Source organism: Diadema antillarum, unplaced genomic scaffold (genome assembly GCF_040938485.1).
Source record: "Diadema antillarum isolate AM-2024a unplaced genomic scaffold, OU_Dant_1.0 seq00000531_RagTag, whole genome shotgun sequence".
Classification (NCBI taxonomy): Eukaryota; Metazoa; Echinodermata; class Echinoidea; order Diadematoida; family Diadematidae; genus Diadema; species Diadema antillarum.
The window spans coordinates 1,507,943-1,526,353 of record NW_027271482.1 but is presented as its reverse complement, the minus strand read 5'-3'; the positions used below and the strand labels follow the sequence as shown (position 1 = coordinate 1,526,353).

General features: G+C 40.4%; 1 protein-coding gene across 1 annotated transcript in view; it reads left to right on the top strand.

The window, feature by feature from the left end:
• The window catches only part of LOC139734526 (wee1-like protein kinase 2), a 233,965-nt gene that overhangs the window by 168,059 nt on the left and 47,495 nt on the right, over positions 1-18,411 (top strand). The window contains exons 4-5 of the mRNA XM_071645302.1: positions 6,510-6,631; positions 11,675-11,821. Of these exons, the coding sequence (XP_071501403.1) occupies positions 6,510-6,631; positions 11,675-11,821 (269 nt within the window). The remainder of the gene's footprint in view (positions 1-6,509; positions 6,632-11,674; positions 11,822-18,411) is intronic.

Below are 18,411 nucleotides of genomic sequence, written 5' to 3'. Positions count from 1 at the left end.
CTATATCGAATGCAAGCCTTTTGGCAGCAACGCACTTGCGTTTATGTGCAAAGTTGCTCGTGATTTGATACACCTGCATTTAATTGTCAGCTGCATTTAATTACATGTAGTTGCATTTGATTAATTTTCTAAAAACGGGCCCAGGTTTCTATTAACGCTTCGGAATAATTAACGTTAGAATATTCGGATAAACAGAAACACCTACACGTGTATTTCATGTTCTGATAATGATTTTCTACTAGGACCTTTATGTGTACAAAGTTTTTGCGTTTTGAGAATAACGAGCAGAAAAGGGGGAAAGTGAACTGCTTTGGGTAGGCAACTACATGTAATTCTCCAATGTAAATGAATGTATGCCCTTTCATTTCTGGCGTACAAGACAATATGGACGCATGGCGCGAACGCTACCACGCCATACACTAGGGAATTACTGATTAGAAATGCAGCGAATCAGAGCGGGAAAACAATTTATTCTTTTTTAAGAGAATGGCGATAAGATTTTGAGCGAAAAATTATGTCGACTTAGACGAGGGAATAAACACGTATTTCAGCTCAGTTGGCACTAAAAAATCAGGTCGACTTACGCAAGTTGTGGACTTATAAATGTCGACTAAGACGAAGAAATTTTCAAGGAATAACAAGACAAAAATCGGGACTCTTTTATCGTGTCAACTTAAGCGATGTCGAGGTTTACTGTACTATAGCTCCATAGTTTCAGCAGAGCCAGATGTGTATGTACCTCCCTGGTTTCAGGAAGGAGGTACTAGGCGAGCTCGCCTGGTACCTCCTTGGTTTCAGGTGCAGGGAGCTCTCATCATCTAGCTCTCGCCAACTACAGCACGTGTCTCCAACAGCATGCACGTATCAGTACAGCACAGGGTTACTAATACATGTACTATACATAGCCCCTCTTCCCTCCCAGGCCCCATGCAATTGACACGATGTTTACGACCCATTCAGCGCGTACGCAAATTCCTTTACCCTGCGGTTTTTGCCTGGCGGCAAACCTGCTTTGAAGTTCCTGGAAATTTCCACCAGCTTGTTGCCTGGCTGGCACGGCCATGGGTGTCAAGTTTCCGTCAATCTACCTAGCTATTGTGAATGTTTTTCTTATACACTTGTCACTTCATTACACACATTTTGCTTCACCTGAGAAGCTGCTTACAAGAGTGGTCTCACGCTCATGTAAGGGGAACAAATACTATATTTCGGATACTATTTCAGATACTTCTTGATTACGCTAGCGCCTCTCATCGACGCAAATTCACAAGGTAATCACAGCATTACTAACGCGTAATAGTGCAATGCCTTTCGTGGTTTCATTTGTTTGCTAGTTTGTCCATTTTTTAAGCTTCCATGAAATCAACTGTGTAAGTGTTAAGCACAAGACAAAGGGAAGACTTAATCCGGGCGTTCCCGAACGCTGGCTACATGGAGCGATGGCTTCGTGGTCGATTGGGTGCAGTGAAGTTGACGCTATTGTGTTCAAAACAAAGGCACTAAACTAAAGACTTTTAAGCTGGCGTTCCCGGAACGCGGACGGCATGGGCGCATGCCAAGCTCGTGCCAAGCTGGCTACTTAACAGATAAGAAGGCATGCCAGACGCGGGCTAACGCTCGCGATAGTAAATCTGTCACGCCTAAATGGGAATGATACCTCTGCCCCAGCTAGGCCAAGCTTGTGGAAATTTCCTTGAAAGCAGAGTGGATCAATCAATAAGTGTTGCCTGCCAGCAAAGGAATGCTCGTATGCATTCCTTCACACCCCACCCGTATTGTACACCACGTGTAGATATCAATTCTCATGGTCGGACATCCGGGTATTTTGCGTGTCACGGGGTCATGGATAGCGGTGGAGTGAAAACAAACAGTCGCGTGAGCCTGGAGTGGTAACGCTGTACGTGTTTTCTGCCGGGGCGCCCCGCGAGCATAGCGCTAGCGCAAGCTGTACTACTGTAGCTGTGCGGGCGGCAGGATTAGGCCCTAGGCCTACTCTAAATTAGGGCACCCTAAGCCTACTACAGTACTAACGTTAGGCCTATAGACCTACCTGAAGTTTCTATGAGGTACTAAGTAAGCGTAGATATCGGGGTAGGGCCTACTCAAAGAGGTTCTAATTGCACATCTGGCCATTTTGTCGGGTCGTTGATCCAGAGTCCTGCCGTGATTTCATACGGGCACAGGTCCAGTCCGACTGCCGTCAACTTGACAAAATACCGGGACCGATCGATCGACAGGATCCAGATTATTAGAATATTGCTGGCAAGACATGGTGCATGTATCTCATGAATGATGGCACAAATGACAAAATGAATAATGAAAAACAGTCCCCATGTATATGTCTGCGTAGAGTTGCACATAAATTATACGCGTCACACATGCACTGCATGCAGTATGCGCATTATGCAGGCTTAGCGCTTGCAAGCTGTTTGTTTTCACTCCAGTCAACCGGAAGTGACGTGTAGCCGACCGCAAGAATTAGACAGTCTGGCCTGGGAGTGAGCCAGGGACGATGTCTCTAGCACTAGTCTTGAGTAAAAGCCCCTTTTGAGTTCCTGCAAACGTCATATACCAGTTTGTCTTTCTTTTCGCCTAAAAAAAAAAGCATATAGCGAACAGACCTCACCTCCCTGATATCACAAATGTTCACGTAGCCATGCAAAAGGATAGATTTATCCCTTCTAGGCGAAAACTGAATTAAATGTCCTTTGATAGAAAATTCGAAATCTACCATGCCTGGATAAAGACTACCTTGGTACCTTCGCAATGTACCAGGCCAGCTAGAGCCACATGTTCGATCGTTGAGAGCTAGCGAAGGAAGCAAAAAGGTGAGCTAGTAGCGACATGTACGTATACAAAATGCACCTCCTTGGTGAAAGCTTGGGGCTGATCGAATGCATTATAGTAGACAAAGGCTGTGAACCCTGGCAAATTAATCCTGTTAGTAGTGTTACCCTTTGGTTTTGACAGACAATAGAGAGATTAGACAAAGTCACCCGCATTTTTGATGCATTCTCAGTTTCATTCCGGAATGCCCGGCTTATTTCTAGGCCCTGTTAAGCTGAGCATTCCCAGGCGACGGCCGGAATGGGTATAGAATGCGCACATTCTCGAGTGCATGCCACTGAGATAAAAGGTATTCCGAACGCATTCTGGAATACCAACGAGTGGATGTCTGTTGCGCCTTACGTTTGAAATGAAAAAGTGGGAGCATTTGTAGACATTAAATGTAAACATCCGATATTTGTTTTAGCATTGTAAAGAGCCGAAAGTTACCGTTATTCATTTCTGTTTGTAAAAGCAATCATCCAACATTTACAAGTATTTTAGCACCTTACGGAGCCGAATGTTACCGTTAAACATTTTCAAATGTAAAAGCAAACAACCGACATTCATTTTAGCATCTTACAGAGCAGAATTCATCCTAGTTCAGTTCCAAATGTAAAAGCAACAATCTGTTATTTATTTTAGCATTGTACGGAGCAGAATATTACCATTATTCATTTCCAAATTTAAAAGCAAACATCCGACATTTATTTTATTATCGTACGGAGCCAAATGTTACTGCTACCAGCTTCCGGAACTGAAATGAATCATCTGACATTTATTTTAGCATCGTACAGAGCCAAATGTTACTGCTATTCACTTCCAAACGTAAAAGCAATCATCTGACATTTATTTTGGCATCTTCCAGAGCCGGATGTTATTGCTATTTACTTTCGAAAGTAAAAGCAAACATCCGACATTTATTTAATCATCGTACGGAGTTAAATATTATTGGTATTCATTTCCGAACGTCAAAGGGATCATTCGACATTTATTTTAGCATTTACCGGAGCTGAATGTTATTGCTATTTACTTTCGAACATAAAAGCAAACATCCGACATTTATTTTATCATCGTACGGAGTTGAATGATATTGTTATTCATTTCCGAACGTGAAAGCAAACAATCGATATTTATTTTAGCATCTTCCGGAGCTGAATGTTATTGCTATCTACTTTCGAACATAAAAGCAAACATCAGACATTTCTTTTATCATCGTACGGAGTTGAATATTATTGTTATCCATTTCTGAACGTCAAAGAGGTCATCTGACATTTATTTTAGCATCTTACGGAGCCGATTGTTACCGCTGTTCATTTCCGAAAGTAAAGGCAAACATCCGAAAAAAAGGAGGTTGAAACGTACGAAATAAAAAAAAATATATGAATTTTAGAGCTGCTGAGTACAGAAAGCCGGGTCAATCCATGTCAAATCATCCAGTGCTTGTCACCCGACCCCCTCCGATTTTCTTTAAAATCGCACCAAATGTTCCCCAAAGTGTCTGACGGAAAATCCCAAAATATTTTGCCCCAAGGTCAATTGGTTGCTAAGATACAGCCTCACATAGCAACCGGTGCGCATTCAGAAAAATTAGTTAAAAGAAAATTAGGCATTTTTGATTGATTGTGGTGGCATGGGTATTTATGCAAAAGCGTTCATTTTATGGAAATTGAGAGAACTTTATAGTCTTTGCAAGAAAAACTGACTGTGACGCGATTAAATTTCAAGGTCATTATCATGTAATGAAAGTGTTTTATGGTATATATTACTAAAATATGTATACCAGACTATCCCTACTGCAAATATCACAGGGCTAGGCCTATTTATCTTGAAAGCCTGGACATTTGAAATGTCCTCTAAACCCAATATGTGATATTACATGGGAATTTGGCCATTTACGACCATTTTTGTTAGGGTAAATTTGCCATTGAACATTTCGGGAGCAAAATTTCTTTGGTAACCCAAGATAATATAGGCAAATGTCTATCAATACACAAAAATTGGTGCCATTCCTAGGTGGGACGAAGGGTGATCCGTGACCTTGAATTTGGCACATTTTTCATTTTTGTCAACTTTGAGGGCGCTCTCCGTAAAAACGGTGGGCATGAATGCGCCGATTTTTTTCAAAATTACTGAGCAAGTCAAAGCCTTCAACAGCATAATATTTTAGAACCTAAGGTGATGAAATGTGGAAGATATTAGCCTCTAAATTGGCATCAAAATTTTGGAAATTAACATTTAACACCATTTTCGGTGACCTCGTGCACGTTAACGAAAAGTCAATATCGCGTCACAGTCAGTTTTTCTTGCAAAGACTATAAATTTCTCTCAATTTCATGAAAATAAACACTTTTGCATAAATATCCATGCCACCACAATCAATCAAAAATGCCTAAATTTCTTTTAACTGATTTTTCTGAATGCGCACCAGTTGCTATGTGAGGCTGTATCTTAGCAACCACTTGACCTTGGGGCAAAATATTTTGGGATTTTCCGTCAGACACTTTGGGGAACATTTGGTGTGATTTTAAAGAAAATCGGAGGGGGTCGGGTGACAACTTTTCTGAAAATTGGATGATTTGACGTGGATTGACCCACCCTACTAATTTGTGCTTCCAAAGATTGGCAGCTTTGCGTACTGGATCACTCGCACATGGCTCACTCTGCGATCTGCTGCTCCGGGGATTGCGCGCGTATAATAACAGTGGCAACTCTCTTTGATCGGAGAGAAGCGCCCGTAAATTTTGCGCAGCGGAATCTTCGTGAACGTGGTATAATACTGCGCTCACTGTGCACCTGCGTATGCTGGCAAGCAAAGTGGAATCGGTAATATAATGGACCGCGTGTGATGCGGGTACGTCGCACACGATCGACGATCTTGCCGCTAAAAGTTAAAAGCAAGCGCCGAGCAAGTAACTGTCAAGAATGCGTTCGAAGGAAGCCGCAAAAAAGATATTTTTTAAAAGGGAAACATTACAAAAAGGGGAAGAAAAAAACCTTAGGCATGGCGCAATAGAAAGCATGGCAACTCTGAAAATTGCGCGTGGCAGTCCAAATTTATGCGTGGCGCAAAATTGGCTGCCACAATTTACGCGTGGCCGCAGGGTGAGACACATTTTGGCACTTGCCTTACGTTCTATAAAAAAAATAGTGAACCTGAATTATTGGACTGTGATGCAGAAATGCATTGCATGTAATAGTTTAGTAGAGAAAAGTTGTTATTAAGTACAAGGTTCTTTTGTTAATTCATGTTCTAGGAGGGTATTGAAGTAAATTTTGCTTGGTTGCCACCTGGCCAACCTTGGGCAGCTTTTTAGCTCCCCTAAGCCAAAGGCTCCAGTGAGCTATTGCAATCGCTCTTCGTCAGTCGTTCGTCTGTCTCTTTGTGAGTCACTTCTTTCATATGACATTATCTTCCCAAGTTTGTTTCCAACACAGTGACATGAAATCTGACCAGCCATCTTGATGAAACAATACTTAATCATTTTTCTGTAATGTGAGATTTAAAGATCAAGTTTGAGATGAAACTGTGCTGTTAAAATTTTTGCTGCTAATCTTTGTCAAGCAAATACTGTAATTATGAAAATTGTTTTCCATCTTCCAGACTTGTTTGCCCCCAGCAATTTCAGTGATACATAAATGATATGTTTATTCCTTTTTCTTTTCCTGTGTACAATATATAGGCAAATGGCCTTAAATGAAGTTTACGCCCATGCAGTGCTAGGAACACACATCCATGTGGTGCGGTATTACTCTGCCTGGTCGGAGGATGGTCACATGATCATACAGAACGAATATTGCAATGGTATGTGTAAGGCATAGTAGTAAACGATCATGCAAAGTCTCAAAACCTAATGTACACGTGTACCTGACTGATCATCATCTTGAAGATTTTATTCTGCCAGAAATGATATTACATTGTATGCTGTACTTTTTTCTACCAGGAAAAAAAAAAGTTTTTGTTGGGCTTTTTTTTTTGGGGGGGGGGGGAGGGTACATTGGCTTAAAAACATTTAATATTTAGCAAATCCCTTAAAAAGTGAGTGAAAACTAACATTCTAAACTAAACAGGAAGCAAGTCAGCATACAAATTAGCACTGGGGAAAAACAAGTTTCCTTGTGTAAGTGGGACACCATGGTGTACCACTTACACAAGGAACTTTCCATTTTGATATCTCAATACCTGTTTTACACTAGTCTTACATTTGTTTTGATATAAGTGGTCATTTTGAAAAATACGCTATGACACTATTCAAAGAATCACACAACCCTAATTTTGGGACAGGAAAAAGATTCACCAAAGGTTCCTTGTGTAAGCGGGACAGCAAATATTCATTCTGCATCTTTTTTTAGACTCCCACCCACTAATGTGCGTATGGGGGTATTTAGGGCTCACTCTGAGGTTGGGTGGCCTGTCACTCAGTCAGTTGCAAAATTTGTGGCTCGAACTACTCTCTCATTTTTGTCTCGCCCACCGGAGGTGAAGGCGAGACTAAGGGATCCAAATGGCGTCCGTCCGTCATCCGTCCGTCATCCGTCCGTCGTCCGTCACAAATGTTAAAGTTTACCTGCAAGACCCTCTTATGATGCATAACTTGGCAACTGTTACAGCAATGGCAGCCACACTTGGGTGATAGAAGCACTAGGGGTATCTTCATGTTATGGTGTTGTCGGAGGTCATGTGATGATGTCAAAGGTCATTTTAGGTCATATATTAAAGAGTATGTGCAAGACTCTCTTTTCTATGTTAAAGTTTACCTGCCTGCAAGACTCTCTTTTGACAAATAACTTCACATAAGTTGCTTGGATTACAACCTAACTTGGGTCATAGATGCACTGGGGGTACCTTCATGTTATGGTGCCACTGGAGGTCACAGGATAAGGTCAAAGGTCATTTGAGGTCATACGTTAAAGTTAACTTGCAAGACTCTCTTATCACACGTAACTCGACACATGTTGCTACAATGGCAATCAAACTTGAATGATGGATGCACTGGGGGTACCTTCATGTTATGGTGCCGTGAGAGGTCACATGATAAGGTCAAAGGTCATTTGAGGTCATACGTTAAAGTTTACTTGCAAGACTCTCTTATCACACGTAACTCGACACATGTTGCTACAATGGCAATCAAACTTGGGTGATGGGTGATGGATGCACTGGGGGGTACCTTCATGTTATGGTGCCGTAAGAGGTCACATGATAAGGTCAAAGGTCATTTGAGGTCATACGTTAAAGTTTACTTGCAAGACTCTCTTATCACACGTAACTCAGCACACGTTGCTACAATGGCAATCAAACTTGGGTGATGGTAGATGTCTCTTGGGAAGTTGAAGGTAACCACAAGGTCAAAGGTTACAGACGGGGGTCAACGAACTTTTAGGGCCCAATGTTAAGTTTTTAGGGCGCATTTCGTTTATGGCTCATAACTTTTGATCCCTTTGTCCGTTTGTGACCAAACTTGGATGGAAGATGTCCCTTGGGGAGGTGAGGGTCGTCACAAGGTCAAAGGTCACAGACAGGGGTCAACAAACTTTTAGGGCCCAATGTTATGTTTTTAGGGCGCGTTTTCATTGTGGCTCATAACTTTTGATCCCTATGTCCGTTTGTAACCAAACTTGGACGGTAGATGTCCCTTGGGAAGTTAAAGGTCATCACAAGTTCAGAGGTCACAGAAAGGGGTCAACAAATTTTTATGGCCCAATGTTAAGTTTTTTTGGCGCGTTTCGATTATGGCTCATTACTTTTGATCCCTTTGTCCGTTTGTGACCAAACTTGGATGGTAAATGTCCCTTAGGGTGTTGAAGGTCACCACAAGGTCAAAGGACATAAGCAGGTCAATTAATTTCTGGGAGTCATAAAAAATATTAATTCCTTGTACGCGAATGGGCGAGACACAATTTGGCGATTGCCTTGTATGAGCAATTGACCTAAAATTTGGCATGTGTTACCGCTATTATAGGTAGATGTGTTAGACATCTCTTTCGTCTGCATGGAGTGATTTGATATCATGGTAACAGCAGATTTTCATAAAAATCAATCAAAATGTTGTGGCTGAACTCCTCTCTCATTTTTGAGCAATTGACCTAAGATTTGGCATGTGGGACTGCTATCATATGTAACCTGCTACAACAAAAGGATCCTAAAGTCGCTGCCAGCTGAGCTGAGAAAAACGAGTTTGAAGTCACATCACCAAAATTGGTCATAACAATCGGATTTTTGTTTTGGGCATAATGTTGTAGTCTAATGTTTTGTCTACCATCTGCCAAAATTTTGAAGCTAAATGATCAAAGGAAAAGCAAGAAATCAGCGTTTTTCTGGGCCTTGATTTTTCGACTTTTAACGTAACAGAAACGTGTCCGAAAATTTGGATTAAGCGCTGCAGGTAGACTCCGCACTTGCAATCTTGTTGGTCAGTTTGTGGCACCCTGATAACTGATTGGTCTTGTGTAGATCGCTGGCGCTAAGCTTGAATGAACATCGCGGAGGTCACTAGGAGCATACCTTCTATTGTCAAGCGGTGAAAACTGTCTCGCCTCCCCTTGATCATGATAGCGTCGGAAGGAAAACTTTGAAGACGTTTTCCTCGAAACGCTGATTTCCTCAACCACTTGACATGCACTAATAAAATCACCGATATCTCTGCAACCGAATACTTTTATGAGTTGTGTTATCATTTAAGTAGAAGAGTAAGGAAATTATGTCAAGCCATTTTCAGAAAATTTTCCTCCCCCGACTCTCGGATCCTTTTGTTGTAGCGGGTCACATATAGATGTGTGCAAGACACCTTTTTTAGTCAGTATCCAGTAATGCGTTGCCAGTTGCCATGGCAACAGCAAATTTTTGTAAAAATCTCAAAATGTTGTGGATCGAACTAATCTCAGTTTAAAGCAGTTAGCTAAAAATTTGGCACAAGCAATTATAAAATGTAATGTGTTGTTGTGCAAGAAACCTTCATTGTGAGTGTTAAGAAATCTGGATTGACCTACTGTAACTCCCGCAGTTTGACATGAGAAATTTGGCACATATGACCACTACAGTATGAAGATGTGCAGACTTCATTGTTTGTCATTGTTGAGCAATGTGTTACCATGATGGTACAATGATGGTAACAGCAATTTCTAAGGGAAATCATACAACAGTATTGAGAATTTGGCTCATTCCCCCATTTTTTTGATATTTGACTTGAAATTTGGCACATGTGACCCCTACATGTATAGTATATAGATGCACAAATATCACTGTGTTGCCATGGTTACAGCCTTTTTAAAGAAAATCAAGCAAAATAGTATAGATTTTGCTAATTCCCTTATTTTTTTGATCATTTGAATTAACATTTGGCTCATGTGATCCCTATAGTATATGCAAACTCCATCTCTTTTCATTGTTTAACAATGAGTTGCCATAACAAAATTTTTTTAACATTTTTTGAAAATTATAGAAAAATAAAAGTTGTTGATTTTGTTTATTCCCAAGTCTTTTATTATTTGACTTGAAATCTGGCACATGTGATTACTGTAGCATGTAGATTGGCAGACTTCATATTTTGTCAGTGTCAGACATGCAAATTATCAGTGGATTTAGCTAACTCCCTCAATTTTTAAGCATCTGACTTGAGCTCTGGCACATTTGACCAATACAAATTTCAAATGTACCAAAACCATCTTTCAGCAATGCTGAACTATTTTTTTTTTCAATAAACAGCAAACTAAAATATACTACCTGCGCGATTAATGGGACAAAAAACAGGATGTAAACCACTGAAGCAACAACAATGAAGGGATTATCAGATTAAGCTGAAATTAAGCATTCTCTATTACCATATTCTGTTCTATGAGTAAAGTAAACTTTCAAAGCAATAGCATCATTCTTTCAAAAGTTATTTAAGTTGAAAGTGGAGAGTGTGCAAAGGATTTTCAAGAAATAAAGAGGGACTTCTAAGAGATACATATACCTGGTCATACTACTCTGCCAAAAGAGGGTTGTAGAAAAACTGCTAAAAACACTTTCACATTGATTTCATGATCCCAAACTCTAGAATAATGTAGAAGAAGAATAGGTCTTTCAGAAAATATGGAAAAGTCAAAATTGACTTGGTTGACCCATTTCACCTTTTTTGAGTCCTTTTGGAAATTCAAGGGGTGTGACATTGTGTTGGTTTTGTGATGCATGGTTACATATGCTTTTGGCGAGTTAATTGCGCCATATGGCCGCACCTGTGTAATACGCTTTTTCTCCATACTTTCATTTTACATAATGATAAAACTGTGCATGTATACATGACTTACTGCACAGCAAAGAGAAAAGGTTCTTGACCATGGGATCAAAGGTCAAGGGAAAATGTGTAAATGCTACAATTTTTTCCATGTTTTGGAAATAGCTCAATGTATTGTCATGAAAATGGATGTTAGTAGTTACTAATTATTTGAAGAATTATTGGCCATGGGGTCTAAGAGCAATAGTGAAAGGTCAAGTGAAAATGCTCAAATCCCCAAATACTGGTCTCTCAAACAATTTAGCCATCCATTCAAATGAAACCTAGTTCAAGGAAAGCTAACACTCAACATACAATGTATTTGTGACAAACAGGTCAATTATATGAAACTGTCAGCTTTATACATTGTCAAGATTTTAGACCCATTGGGAGAACTATGCATTATGATGGAGTCACACCAGTCACCATTCCTAGTTTATATGATTATTCTCTCTCTCTGTTTCTATCTTTCTTTGTCTCTGTTGGCTTTAACTCTTTGATATTATTTGCCACTGTATCTTTGAAAATGACATTTATAATGGCTGCGTAATATATCCATGCACAATGTAGACCCTAACTTTTGTCTTTCCGACTAGGGGGTAGCTTGGCCGATATCATCTCAACAAACAGAACTAAATATTGTGTCATGACAGAGACAGAACTCAAGCAGGTATTATGCCAACTGGCCCAGGGACTACAGTACATCCACTCGCAAGGTCTCGTCCACATGGACATCAAGCCAGGTGAGGGTCAAGTCTTCACACAACTTGACACATTCTCAACATCCCTCATAAATACTAGCCTTTCAGTGTCTGTAGGATATTGGCAGGCCCTAAGGGGAAACACCAGAATGTGTCGTCAACGCTGCTACCATGTTGCACAAATTGAAGGCTCTTGCCATATGGTCAAAGTGCAGCCAATATGATATGAAGTTTTCTTTTCCTTTTTACAAACGCCCCAAAGTGAATAGTGCATTATGAAAGTAGTTCCAGAGCAGTTGTTAAAGGGATGGTACAGTATTGGTGGAGTTGAAAATTAGGCTTTAACTTTTTTGCGAGATACCAAGAAAACACTTATGAAATAGTACAGAGCATACCATTTTACAAGGAATTCAAAGTTTATTTAATAAAAATCGGGTTTGGAATAGCTGAAACATCCAAAAACAAAGTAAAATAAAACGATCGTAATGAAATGTGGGTCCCACACTTTATTAGGATCGCTCTGTTTTGGATATCTCAGCCATTTCAAAATCAATTTTCATCATATAAACGTTGAAATCCTCATGGAATTACATGCTCTTTTATATTTCACAAGATGTTTCTCACTATCTCACCAAAAAAAAAATGATAAAAACCTGAAGTTAAGTCTCAACCAAAACTATACGATCCCTTGAAATGGCTTTATTGAAATCACTCTCCTGACCTTGCCCTTGGTCAGTTTGAACAATTCCTGTCAAAATGATGTATAATTTGTGCTGATAATATCATTTTGAAAAATTTGCCCTCTGGTTGACAAAGTTATGAAATCGCCCAACCCTAACCTTACTCCTAATCCTTACATCAAACTAAACCTAACACCCTATCACAACCCTTGGAGAAATATGGCCAGAGCAATTGTCGCAGGAGCAAATGTCGTGTCACTAGCCATAATACAATCTTTGCTGAAAATTTAACTCATGCCATTTTCAGAGCATACAATATTTTTTGAAAGTATATGAAGTATTTTTGTTTTAATTGCATTGATTTGTTACAGATTAGTTTGAAAAATGAAAATAAAAAAGTGCATTTGCTCAACAATGTCTCAGTTTGATTAGCCCTTATGTGTGGAAAGTGACTTCATGATTTTATGTTTCTAATCTATTTTACCGAATTGATGACCTAAAAACCAACAGTAAAGTCTTGTAGGTAGATAACTCCATAATCATGGTCAGTGATATTTTTGGAATTAAAATGAAAAGCAAAAAATTAAATGTATTATCATGTGAGTTTCAAACATTAAGTGTCACCAATCAAATTTCCATTTGACACTGTATAAATAGTGCGATAGCAGACTGCTTTACAATTTTGTTATAAAAGGTTATGAACAATTGTTAAACAAGTAAGAGGCAGAGTTTAAGAAATAAAAAAGTGTTGTATCCAAAGATAAAAGATAAAAATCAGTCATGCAGTTGTGTGGTTGCTTCGTTTACTTGATCTGATCTCCAAAACCCCCTCCCCTCCTTGATGACCAAATCGATATTGTCTTTATCGAATTTTTTTGAAGGTATTCATTAGAAAATGCTAACTGAAAAAAAGGGGGGATGCCTACATTGACATGATTTTATTTCATAATTCTGGCTTCAAGAATTCATGTGAGATCCCGCTCATGCACATGCGCAGATGTCATGTTCAGCACGTTGGAACCCAAGGATTTTTTTTTTGCACAGAAAATTGTCTTTCCGTCCTACATCGGGAATTTTAAATCAGATTTTCACCTTTCAATTTTTGTGATATTTCTTCTTGATTAGTCTTGGAGGAATTATATGGACTCAATATGAGTGAGAAACCAATCACAGATGACAATTCTTCATAGCTCTCGTCAAGTACCAGGGTAGTGGAGACGCTGGATAAAGTCACAGATGCAGTGCCTACTGCGTGTCCAAGCTCTGCCAGGTCTGCTTGCCTGAGCATGTGGCCTGGTAAGGGCAAAACTAAAGCAAAAGGAGTGATGAAAGGGAAGGTTGTCGCTACTAAAACTCTCTGCAATGCAAAGTCAAGCCCAGATACAAGCAGTAAGGTCACCAATGACACAGTTAACCCCAATCGTACCTATGGTAAGAGTAAGGCAAAGCCAAGCTCTGGGAAGTCAAGCACCATTTTGGAAACGTGCGTGAATTCCTGCCTTGACAAATCGGAGGCCATCCCGACGCGTAGTGCAAACGCACTCCCAGCCACTGTTTGTAGCGACACACCATGCACACCACGGGCAACGGCGACTGCCAGCAAACCACCACTGCATGCACAAAGCTCTGCCAGGGGTGATCACTCCACAGCGACAGGAAATTCATCCCCAATGAGCACTGCCGATTTCAATTCTGACTACTACAGCAGCCAAGATAGCCAAGCCACGATGAGGGGAGTGATGTTACAACCAAGCCTCATGACGTCAACATCCCTCATTTTGGGGTCTAGGAACACTACCCCCTGGAAAACCACCCTCCGGATAACTACCACCCGGATAATTACCCCCCATAACAATTCCCCCCCTAGGGCAACTACCCCCCCCCCCCCCCCCCGGACAACTACCCTCCAAGGGCAATTACCCTCCAGGGTAATTACCCCCTAGGACAACTACCCCCCCCCCCCCCCCCCCCGGACAACTACCCTCCTAGGGCAATCACCCCCCAGGGCAATTCCCCCTTAGGAAAACTACCCCCTGGATAACTACCCCTCGGATAACTACCCCTGGATAACTACCCCCGCGGATAACTACCCCCTGGATAATTACCCCCCCCCCCCGGAAAACTACCCCCTGGATAACTACCCCCCCCCCCCCCCCCCCGCGAAAACTACCCCCTGGGTAACTACCCCCAGGAGAACTACCCCTGGGTAACTACCCCCAGGATAACTACCCCCACGGATAACTACCCCTCGGATAACTACTACCACCCCCCCCCCCCCCGGATAATTACCCCCCGGATAATTACCCCCCGAATAATTACCCCCCCAGATAATTACCCTCCGGATAACTCCCCACCCCCCCCCCCCCCCCCCGATAATACCACCAGGATAATTATCCCCAGGTTAATTACCCCCTCCTCCGATAACTAGACCCCAGATAACTTCCACCCGATAATTACCCCCTCCGATAACTCCCCATGGATGATTACCCCGGATAAGTAGGCCTACAACTCCCCCTCCCCTATAACTATCAAGAGGAAAATTACCCCCAGGACAGTGCACCACGTCAATTACTCCCTGGGCAGTCAGTCCGCAGCGTGTGCGATAATGAGGCACGAACGACAATTTTATTCAGAATCACGTTTACGCAGTTTGTGCCCTTGAGACTGAAGAGATTTCGCGATACTTTGCGAGAGTTTTTGCAGAGGTCGCAACAACAGCTTTCATACCTTTCGCAGTGCATTGTTTGACCCAGGATGGTCAGGTAAGTTATAGAGCTGATTATGCTCATTAATTTGATACCTAATTTCCCTATTTTTGATGTCAATATAGTAGTCCATTTTAGCATCAAAGTAAACGATTATTTTGCCAATGTTCAAGAAGCTTTTAGATCATAGTTTGATGTTTTGCTAGTTCCTGACTGGTATTGAAAATAGATCTCCGTAATTTCTTCAATTTCACAATCGTGAAACTTTAGCGAGTATGATCAATTAAAAAACGAAGAGGGGCACCCTTTTTAAGGTTGTGAATTTTCCTGTTGAAAACAAGGCAAATTATGTTTTCTTACTGGAAGTGGGGTAGTGAATGAACACGCGTGGAATGTGTTGTTGATACCCAGACAATGGTCGTGGACAATGGCCAGGATTGGAATGTTTCATGAGGAATTCCACTATCGCAGCTAGTCTTTGTTCATTCTGAAATGTGGTGTGTGCAAGCACATGGAAACATGTGCTTACTTCTTTCATGTGCATGCATTTCACCCTGTGTCAAGAATTCAGACTAGCAGTGCTGGGGCAATCCACATGAATAATTGATTAAGCATTCATGTGCCTTAGTGCAGCAGAGCTCGGGACAGGTGGCAGTCAGGTCCATTGTTCAGGGTCATTGTAAGTGCACACTCACATACACATCATTGGTTCCTGTGTAAAGTTCAAGTTTTGTATAGAGAGTGAAAATTCGATCACAATCTGGAACCTAACATTTAAAACTCACAGCGTTGAGTCAGCAGCCAATGGATACTACGCAATGCGACACGCTGCGTCTTGCGACAGATTTCGACCAATCACAGACCCGGAATTCCGGTGCGAATGCGAGGATAATCTTTTCAAACTCGACGCTAGACATGTCTCTGAATTTTGCTAGTTCCTGACCCGTATTGAAATGAAGATGGGAAAACGTGCCCTTATTGTGATACTATATACTTTAGCGGACATAGTCTTCATATTTTAGAGGGGCATGAAAGATTTCAGGTTAGTTTTTTGGCGTCAAACGTGAAGGAATATTTTTGAATACAATACCGAACTTCGAGAGGGATTTTGATATTCTATATTCTTCTTTTCCGTTTATTTTGATCATGAGCATATTTGCTTATGTTTTCTCTTTCAGTCGATACTAAAAGTGTCGAAAACTGACAAGAAATACTCGTTCTACACGGATTTATTCATGACCATGTATCTGCTCATTACGTATGCAAGCACTGCTCAGCCGTGCATACGACTTGAATAAATACGTGCGTTTTCGCTCGCGCTGCGGACTGACTGTGGGTAACTACCTCCCGGGTCACTGCCCCCACCCCCCCCCACCCCGACTCTTACTATTAATAAAAAGGATATCATTACTACAGAAATCGAAGTTCTTTGTATTATTTGCCAGGAATCACGGAGATGCCATACTGAGACATCATCTTATGAAAAACAACATCTTAAGGATTTACGATTTGTATCGTTTGCATTTAGGACGATTTATGTACAAGCTTAATTTCTCCCTCTGTATTTTGACTCTATGTTCATAAAACACGAAGCTGTCCCTTCATATCCTACCCGGTAATCCAGTAAATGTCAATGCCTTTAACCAAAACTATTTTCGCTAAATCTGTATTTTCTTTTACTGTTCCGAAATTTCGGATTTCTCTTGATAGTATAGCATAAAAGAAGTTTAAGTTTGAATGCCTTTACCATTGAATTAAAGACATTTTGAAGAAATGTTACACTTCAGAATGAGTTATACTTTTTGCAATATTTTTTTAAACCACAATCGTCTATCGTTTACCACAACTCCATGTAACACTTCTTTATTTTGAGGAGCTTATATCTCATGCCTCACGTGCCCTGGTTTTGACCCATCATCTTCCTCTTCCCTCTCGCTTTTCTCTGTCCCCCGTGAAGGTAGTCTATTCCTGTCATTCATTACTCAACTTTCCTCTTTCTCTCATTACAAGGGATTTATCTCGTGTGTGTTCATGTGCAATGCACTCCCGTTAAAACGAAATGCTCAGGACCGGCAGTTTTTTTTTTTGTTTTTTCGTTTTAACGAAATTTCGTTATAACCAAACTGTAATATGCAATGTATAAGGAAAAGAAGGAAACCACGCATAAAAAATTCTAATTGTTGAATCCTCATCATACGCTGGAAAGCTATGTGAGATGGGAGAATACCTTTTTAATTTCGTTTAAATATTACATTTTTAAAAGAGCATAAAGTTGTTTGTGTTGTCACACATGTGTAGAAAATGACGGTGTAGGATTTTGTTATCACAGTTCGCTATTCCAAAGGTTCTTTTCTTACTAAAGTACGTTGCTCCGAAGGCTCCTTATTCCGAAGTTTCGCCATTCCCGGGATTCCGATGGTTTGTTTATCTGAAGGTTCGCATTTCTGAAGAATCATTATTCCGAAAGTTCATAATTTAGATCAAAATAATATATTGTTCATTTTCCGAAGGTTCATTGATCTGAAAATGAAATGAGGTTTGTCATTTTGAAGGTTTATAAATCAAAAAGTGAGAAAGGTTCACTATTCAGAAAGTCTGTTGTTCCCTAGGCTTTTTCATCCGAAAATGAAATAAGGTTCGTTATTCCGGAGAAATTTTGTTAATGAAAAAAAAAATTAGAAAGGTTAGTTATTTCGAAGATTTATTTATCTTAAGACGATTATAAGGATTGCAGTTCTTAAGTTTTGTTAGTGTACTCTCCTTTTTTCACCATGGATTAACGATATTTTTTGTAATGTTCCGATTAACGAACGTTTTGAATTCCTATCATGTTCGGACTAACGAACCGTATAAGAATGAGAATAAGGACCATATTTTATTATCAGATTAACGAACCTTTGTTATGGAATAACGCCAAAATGTGCTTAATATTTCATTTCTGAACTATTATGGGCATTTAGTTACAGTATATCAGAATCTGTGTGTTTGATCTGAATTCAGATTATTGTATTACAATAACACAAGTTCCCCTCGGAAACTGTGCGTGATACACGGAGTGAACATTCAATGATGCGTTCGCTCATGCAGAGACACTTTAAAAATGCTTGTTCCGCTACGCATTTTCGAATGCGATCCGCATTTCGTTATAACGGAGCACATTTCCTTTGTTTTTCTTTGTCTGTGGTGCTCAGAAAAGACTTCGTGATAACGAAAATTTTGTTATAACCGTCTTCGTTATAAGCGAATT